Raw genomic sequence first — 9,002 nt, 5'->3', positions numbered from 1 at the left:
TACTCCACAAAAGGGGGATAAGGTGCCTTGTCAGGGAAGTTCCTGTATTATAAAAGCATGTTGCCTGGTATGGTTCAGGAGTGGGGGGGGGGGGGGGGCGGACACACGCTCACTGCCCTTCCGTTACTGGCCAGCCAGACTGCATGCTTTGGGGGTGGACCCCCCCCCCCCCCCCTCATTCCTGTTTTTTTTTTTTTGTGGTCTGGTATGGATTCTGGGGGAGGCCTTTTTTTTGTAGGGCTTCTCTTAAAATTCACACCAGATCATTATCAATGATAAGGGCCTATTATTGATTTTGGGAGGAGCCCATGCTTTTTGCTTGTTTTGGTGCACCAAAACCAGGAATGACCTATGGCTACTGGCATCCTAACAACTGATAATGCCATAAGTTGCCCAGATGTGGGTGGCAATCCTTTGATTGTTGGGACACAAGTGACCTATTTGTGTGTATTTTGTGCCCCACCCTCTTTTTATTCTCATGATTTTGTTGAAGGAAATCACCTTTGTTTACAGACAAAGAGAAGCTGGCCAGGAACTAACGTTTTTTGAAGTTGTCGACACTCTCTGCTAGTACCACTTCCTGTGGGAGGGATTTCTACTTTTTTAATGCTCCAATAGTAAAGAACCCCTTTCCCAATCTAGGGTTAAACCTCCTTTCTTCTAACCTCAAATCGTGGCCATGTGTCCTCTTCAGGGACCTTAGAATAAACAATTTATCACAGTTACTGGAGTCAACTTTGGTATATTTGTACATTGTATTCATATCGCCTTCAAAATGTTTAACTGTAATCTAGGTCCTCGTTTTTCATAGTGGAGGTCCTCCATCCCCTTCAATAATAATGTTGCCTTTCACTGAATACCTTCTAATTCAAAAGCATATTTTCTGAAGACTAAAACTGAACTGCATAATCAAGATCAGGGTGGACTAGTGTTTGGTAAAGGGGTAGAATGACTTATTTATCTCTGAAAACTGCAGCTTGACATTGCATATCATAGCTAAGTCTATGATCTACCAGCACCCTCGGATCCCTTTCCATCACTGATGATTCTTCCAGGAGATCCCCCTCCTAATGTGTACTTTTGGTAAAAAAAAAAAAGTTTGTATTTTATATTTCTCAGTATTTAACCTCATATGCCCAAAGTCGCCCAAAACACAATTTTGTCAAGGTCTTATAATGTAATGTGATGATGCTACATGTTGTGCCAAAGTTATTTCCCAGCTTAATTTTGTATCATCAGCAAACACTGAAATTGAGCTCTATATCAACTTCTATATGAAAAATAAACAAATGAATCAGCATTTGCTCCAAGACAGAACCCTGGGGTCCACCATTTATGGAAGGAGTCATGTATTACTACCCTCTGCACTTGTTCATCTAAACCAGTTTCCTATCTGTGTACATACAATTTCATCAGCTCCAATAGACCTTATTTTATAGATTAAACAATTACAAGGAACAAAATCTAGAGAAACAACATATACTGGACTTCCACCATCCAATTTCTTACTTCATTCTCCAAAGAATAATAACGGGTCTGACAAGAACGGTCTTTCATAAATCCATGCTGGTTGACCACGTATAATACCAATATAATAGACAAATTTTTGTGTAGAGTTCCCTACCATTCCTTTAAATATCTTGGGGCAGATCCACAGAGCGATTAGGCCGGCGTATCTACTGATACGCCAGCGTACTTTCAAATTACCCGCGCCGTATATCGGTTTTGAATCCTCAAAACAAGATACGACGGCATCTGGGTTAGATCCGACAGGTATACGTCCTCGTACGCCTTCGGATCTAAGATGCAATTCTTCGGCGTCCGCTGGGTCGTGTTCACGTCGTTTTCCGCGTCGAGTATGCAAATTAGCTATTTCCGACGATCCACGAACGTACGAGCGCCCGTCGCATTCTTTTACGTTGTTTCCGTTCGGCTTTTTCCGGCGTATATTTAAAGCTGCCATTTCGTGGACTATAGTTACACCTGCTATGTTAAGTATGGCCGTCGTTCCCGCGTTAAATTTGAAATTATTTTTTTTTCGTTTGCGTAAGTCGTCCGTGAATCGGGATGGACGTAATTTACGTTCACATCAAAACAATGACGTCCTTGCGATGTAATTTAGCGCAATGCACGGCGGGAAATTTACAACCGGAGCATGCGCAGTTAGTTCGGCGCGGGGACGCCCCCTACTCGCCGCATTTGAATTCCGTGCCGTTACGCCGCTTGAGATACACAACGCCGCTGTAACTTACGGCGCAAAATCTTTCTGGATTCGAAATAAAGCCAGGTAAGGTACGGCGGCGTAGCATATCTCACATACGATGCGCCGGGGCAGATCTTTGTGGATCTGCCCGCTTACATACTATTGATGTTAGGCTGACTGGTTTGTAGTTTCCTGGTATACATCTCCATATCCTCACAGGCAGTACCCAGCTCCCCATGCCCTTTCACAACCTCTTGCCTGTAAGCCTTAAAAATTGCCAGAATTATTTAAAGACTCACTCCCATTGACTTCAGTGGGGTTTAGACTAATATGTGAGTTCTCTGATGTATATTAAGGACTGATTTACGTGCAAAACATTTCCCACACTCAAGGCAGGAATACGGCTTCTCACCTGTGTGGAATCTCTGATGTATAACAAGGTGTGATTTCCGTATATAACATTTCCCACACTCAGGGCAAGAAAATGGCTTCTCCCCTGTGTGAGATCTCTGATGTATAACAAGGTCTGATTTCCGTGAATAACATTTCATGCACTCGGAGCAAGAATACGGTTTCTCCCCTGTGTGAGATCTCTGATGTATACCAAGGTGTGATTTATCTGGAAAACATTTTCCACACTCAGTGCAAAAATATGGCTTCTCCCCTGTGTGAGATCTCTGATGTCTAACAAGGACTGATTTATCTGAATAGCATTTTCCGCATTCGGGGCAGGAATTTTGCTTTTCCCCTGTGTGAGATCTCTGGTGTCTAACCAGCTCTGATTTATCTGGAAAACATTTTCTGCACTCAGGGCAAGAATATGGCTTCTCCCCTGTGTGTGACCTTTGATGTCTAATAAGGTCAGATTTATCTGGAAAACATTTTCCACACTCAGGGCAAGAATACGGCTTCTCGCCTGTGTGAGATCTCTGATGTCTAATAAGGTGTGATTTATCCGAAAAACATTTTCTGCACTCGGGGCAAGAATATGGCTTTTCCCCCGTGTGAGATCTCTCATGGCTAACCAATTGTGACTTCCACGTAAAACATTTCCCACATTCAGGGCAGGAATATGGCTTCTCCCCAGTGTGCAATCTCAGATGTCTAACAAGGTTTGTTTTCTGTGAAAAACATTTCCCACATTCAGGGCAGGAATGCGGCCTCTCCCCTGTGTGTAATCCCTGATGTTTAACAAGGTCTGATTTCTTTATAAATAATTTCCCACATTCAAAACAGGAATTTAGTTTCTCCCTTGTGTGCAATCTCCGATGTCTAACAAGGACTGATTTCAATGAAAAACTTTTTGCGCACTCAAGGCAGGAATGTGGCTTCTCCCCAGTGTGGGACCTCTGATGTCGAACAAGCTCTGATTTCCTTTCAAAACATTTCCCACACTCTGGGCAGGAATTTTGCTTCTTGCCCATGTGAGATCTGCAATGTATTACGAGTTCTGATTTATGAAAGAAACATTTCCCGCACTCAAAACAGGAATGAAGCTTCTCACCTGTGTGAGATCTCTGATGTACAGTAAGACTTAACTCACAGCTAAAACTTTCCCCACATTCAGGACAGAAAAATTTCTCCTCGTCCTGAATTCCGGCACCATTCCTCACAGTATGAGGTTGCTCAGAGTCAGAGGGATTTAATGGTCTATCCACACTGTGAAGTCCACCATCCATAACTGAGCTCATTGGCCTTTCTCCTGCACAATCTTTTGTGATGTCCTCATCTTCCATTTTACAACCTGGAGATAAAGTGAGACATTCCTTTGAGGGTTTCTCAATGGCGTTTACTGGAAAAGATAAAAAGAGAGGGAAAGAGAGAGAGAGGGAAAGAGAGAGAGAGGGAAAGAGAGAGAGAGGGAAAGAGAGAGAGAGGGAAAGAGAGAGAGAGAGAGAGAGAGAGAGAGAGAGAGAACGTATATATCAAGATTCCATCTAGAACAGGTAGACTTGAGTGTTTACAGTTGATGTTCCAAGCAGTTGAGACCCTTTTTCCCCCTTCAGTCAAAGAGCCCATGGTCCTCCTCCCAGATTACTTCTACATTAAAACAGTATTGAGAGCAGGAACTGATGGGGACTGTGGTGCATGCTCTTTACATAACCACAAGCCAAGGCACTGGACAGGTGATCTCCGATAATCAAGAGTTTTAAGTTCAGATTAGTAGAACTCTTAGCATAGAACAACTGACTATAGGCCTAGGCTTCTGGTGACACACAGCACTGGAGGGCATTTGGAGAAGTATTTTCTACTGAAAAGATGTGTGAAATATCTGGGTGTTATATATATATATATATATATATATATCTCCCCGATACATTACGCCGCTCTAACTTTGGGCGCGAGTTCTTTATTCAGAAAGAACTTGCGCCCATAGTTACGGCGGCGTAACGTATGTGTTGCGGCGTAAGGCCGCGTAATTCAAATGGGGATGTTGGGGGCATGTATTATTTAAATTTGTCTTGACCCCGCGTTTTTTAAGTTTTTTTTTAACGGCGCATGCGCCGTCCGTAAAATATCCCAGTGTGCATTGCTCTAAATGACGTCGCAAGGACGTCATTGGTTTCGACGTGAACGTAAATTATGTCCAGCCGTATTCGCGAACGACTTACGCAAACGACGTAAAATTTCAAAACTCGGGGCGGGAACGACGGCCATACTTAACATTAGCTACACCTCATATAGCAGGGGTAACTATACGCCAGAAAAAGCCGAACGCAAACGACGTAAAAAAAAAAAGCGCCGGGCGGTCGTTCGTTTCTGAATCGGCGTAAATACTAATTTGCATATTCCTCACGGAAAAATACGGAAGCGACACCTAGCGGGCAGCCTGAAATTTCAGCCTAAGATCCGACGGTGTAAGACACTTACACCTGTCGGATCTTAGGGATATCTATGCGTAACTGATTCTCTGAATCAGTCGCATAGATACGACCGGCCGGACTCAGAGATACGACGGCGTATCAGGAGATACGCCGTCGTATCTCTTTCTGAACCCGGCCCATTGATACCATTGAATCACCTGACCCCATGCTCACCTGACCTAAATCCAAAAGAACGCCTCTGGGACATTATGTTTCAGTCCATCCGGTGCTGTCAGGTTGCACCTCAGTCTGTTCAGGAGCTCAGTGATGCTCTGGTCCAGATCTGGGAGGAAATACCCCTGGACACCATCCGTCGTCTCATTAGGAGCATGTCCTGATGTTGTCAGACATGTATACAAGCACTTGGGGGCCATACAATCTACTGAGGACCATTTTGAGTTTTTGCAATAAAATTTCAGCAAAATGGACGAGCTTGCTGCATAATTCTTTTCACTTTGATTTCCGGGGTGTCTTTGAATTCAGCCCTCTGTAGGTGGATAATTTTCAAAGTATATGCCATCCTTTCATTCATAACACATTACCCAGTCCATATCAGTATAAATATCCAGCACGAGACTTTTGCCCGTTGAGATCTGATATGTTTTCAAAGTGTTCCTTTCATTTTTTTGAGCAGTGTATATTATTGCAAAGCGAGCGAACAGAGGAAAAATCTTATAGATAAATAGTAAAAAAAAAAAACTGCACTGAGCTTTTTCAAGCTGCAGTGTGCAAAAGGCCTAAACTGGTAACCTATATAAAAAAAAAAAAAGAAAAAAAAGTAGCCTATGGAGATTTTTAAGTACCGAAGTTTGGCGCCATTCCACGATTGTGCGCAATTTTAAAGCGTGACATGTTGGGTATATATTTACTTGATGAAGGCCCCCTATGCAATGCCACTTTAGTCCTGGCTACACTACTCTGGACCAATCAGTGTGCAGTAACAGAGCAGAGATAACAGAAGAATATATTCTGGCTCACCTGTGCTGATCTCTGTAGGAGTGTCCTCCTCTTTGAATGTCCTCGTCATTCCACGCTCCTCCGTATATTGCTGATCATCCCTCACATACGTCTCTTCTACTTCACCCTCAACTTTCATGTTCATCAGATCTTCACCCTAAACCAACAGAATGGCAGAAAATAACATCTGTAACATAGAAGTATTTATGATGTGAGATCACATAGAAAATATCATCTTGTAGAGTCCACACATCGTCTCCACATGTCAGAGCGTTCAATCACTTTATATTCCCGACCCTCAACTCCACCTACCTGATGATGGTGAGGGATGGTGTGACCTTCCTGTGTGGAATCCCGGGAATACAGAGGACGGGGACATCTCTCTGGTGGGTTTCTGTTATTAGGAATCTCCATCATAATGTCCTTGTGTCCGTCACAAAGTTCCTCCATCACTCCATACTCCACATCCTCCTCTTTATACTCTTCCTTAACAACAATATTATCATCCTTGACGTTTCCGTTCTGAATATATAATAAAAATTAATTGTAACAAATATGCTGTGCATAAATCATAATTACCACTAATTGTCAATCATCTACCTGATGATGATGAGGGATGGTGTGACCTTCCTGTGTGGAATCCCGGGAATACAGAGGACGGGGACATCTTTCTGGTGTTTTTTTGTAGCTGGATGACTCCACCATGGTGTCCTGGTACAGATCTTTGTGTTCTTTTAGAGACTCTGACTCCTCCATCACCCCGTCATCCTCATCCTCCTCTTTTTTAACCTCAACTTTTTACATATTACATATTCAACGCTGACCGCAATGGAAGCGCCACCTAGCTGCCATCCGAAATATTGCAATCTAAGATAGGACGGCGCAAGCTGTCGTATCTTAGATATGTTTAAGCGTATCTCTGTTTGAGCATACACTTAAACATAGGTCGGCGTAGATTCTGAGTTAGGTCGACTTATCTACTGATAAGTCGGCCTAACTCTTACTGAATCTACCTAACAGTCACCATCCAGACACATCCCTTGTCTGTTACTGGATAATGTCCCAGAATTCCCGGCACCGCTCACCTCTCCTGTCAGCAGCTCCATCATCTTCTTGGTGACTTCTAGAATCTTCTGCATGTTGTGTCTCTCAGGTGTCAGGGAGTGAGGTGGAGGCACTGTGATGGTCATATGATCACCTGACTTTGCAAGAGGAATATTCTGTATTCAAGCAAAAACAATAATATGTCGCATTCCCAGAATCCTCCTCACCTCTACAGTCAGGTCTGGGTTTTATTAATAGAGATAAGAGTGATGTCATGTGACCTCCCAGAATCCTCCTCACCTCTCCGGTCAGCAGGTAGATGATCTCCAGGGTGAGGTTTAGTATCCTCTCAGTCATGTGACTCTGGTCCTCGTCCATCCTCAATGATGTGGTCATGTGATTTATGTAGGTTTTCTGTAAACAGAGAATTATGTGGACTGTATTGGTTGTACAATATGAGGATGGGGATGTAAGGGGTGAGGGCGAGCTGCCCCCAGTGGGAATTAGTACAGGTGTAGGGAGCTGCTTCTCTTTAGTGTCTGTGTTTGGTAAATATGTCTGTTGCTTGGTAAATATTACAGGGAGAATTGATTATAGACAGGTACTTCCTGTCCCTGCTAGTGGGAATCAGAAACCTCAGATTGGAGAATTGTGATATCTTATAAATTGGAATTTCCAAAAAGAAGAAACAGAATTGGACAACGTGACTTTCCATGCAAGAGCTGTGTCTACTGCATTTAATACAGACCAGAAGCAGGGACTATTACACACGTGTTCTAATAGTTTAACTCTAGCAACTTCTGTGTGTTTCAGAAGTCTGGTGACAGAAGTGTCTCTGCCTTATTGTTATTATCTCACATGCACAGTGCCAGATAGCTAGGTGTGGGCTACTGTATGTGTGTAGTGGTCACCTTGCAGTATATTATTTGGTGAACTTTTATTAAAATAGAGTTTACATGAAGCGTCTGTTAACTTTGTTAAAGCGGAGGTTCACCCTTTAAATTTTTTTTTGACATTACACAAAGTCGCGCCATCCTACCGACACAATGCCGGTGTTTTTTTTTTTTTTGTCAGCACATACCTCGTTATCACGATTTTCACCTCACGGCAATCCCGCGGGAGTGGGCGTTCCCAAGCACTGCCTGTGATTGACAGGCTTCCGAACGGCGCATATTGCGCGTCACAGGTTGCCGAAAGGAACCCGAACGTCGGTGCGCAGGCGCCGTATAGAGCCGCACCGACGTTCGGGTTTTTCCGGCAACCTGTGACGCGCAGTATGCGCCGTTCGGAAGCCTGTCAATCACAGGCAGTGCTTGGGAACGCCCACTCCCATGGGATCGCCGTGAGGTGAAAATCGGGATTAAGAGGTATGTGCTGACAAAAAAAAAAAGAAAACACCGGCATTCTGTCGGTAGGATGGCGCGACTTTGTGTAATGTCAAAAAATGTTTTAAAGGGTGAACCTCCGCTTTAACTTCTTTCATTTCTGGTCTGGGATTCTCTAGCCAGCTTTAGCTCAGGGCTCAGCAAACAGTATAGAATAGGGACAGATTAGGAATCTGATGACCCATAGGGAGCTAGAGGTCGGGTTGCATGGCAGATTAGAAACTGTAATGCCTCGTACACACGATCAGTTTTCCCGACAAGAAAAGTGTGATGTGAGCTTTTTGTCAGCAATTCCGACCATGTGTATGCTCCATCACACTTTTTTTTGTCAGAATTCCTGCCAAGAAAAGATTGAGAGCAGATTCTCTATTCTCACGACAGGAAAAATTCCTATCGGGAATTGCGGTCGCCTGTATGCAATTACGACGCGAAAAAAAAAACACGCATGCTCATAATCAAGCAGGAGAGCCAAACTGCCTATTGAACTTCATTGATCTAGGCTCGTCGTACGTGTTGTAGGTCACCGCGTTTTTTTTTTTTTTAAGTGTA

At 43.5% G+C, this 9,002-nt stretch overlaps 1 protein-coding gene across 1 annotated transcript; it reads right to left on the bottom strand.

Annotated features, from left to right (window-relative positions):
• Positions 1-2,317: 2,317 nt before the first annotated feature.
• LOC120935897 (oocyte zinc finger protein XlCOF6-like) lies at positions 2,318-6,642 on the bottom strand. The gene is made up of 3 exons (XM_040347931.1): positions 6,337-6,642; positions 6,046-6,181; positions 2,318-3,995 (listed from the first exon to the last, which is right to left on the bottom strand). Exons 1-3 carry the CDS (start codon positions 6,472-6,474, stop codon positions 2,524-2,526), a joined length of 1,746 nt encoding a protein of 581 aa, XP_040203865.1. The 5' UTR covers positions 6,475-6,642; the 3' UTR covers positions 2,318-2,523.
• Between the last annotated feature and the right edge of the window lie 2,360 nt (positions 6,643-9,002).

This window comes from Rana temporaria, chromosome 4, assembly GCF_905171775.1.
Source record: "Rana temporaria chromosome 4, aRanTem1.1, whole genome shotgun sequence".
NCBI lineage: Eukaryota > Metazoa > Chordata > Amphibia > Anura > Ranidae > Rana > Rana temporaria.
Note: the sequence above shows the minus strand (reverse complement) of the source record. Positions and strands in the feature narration are given on the sequence as shown.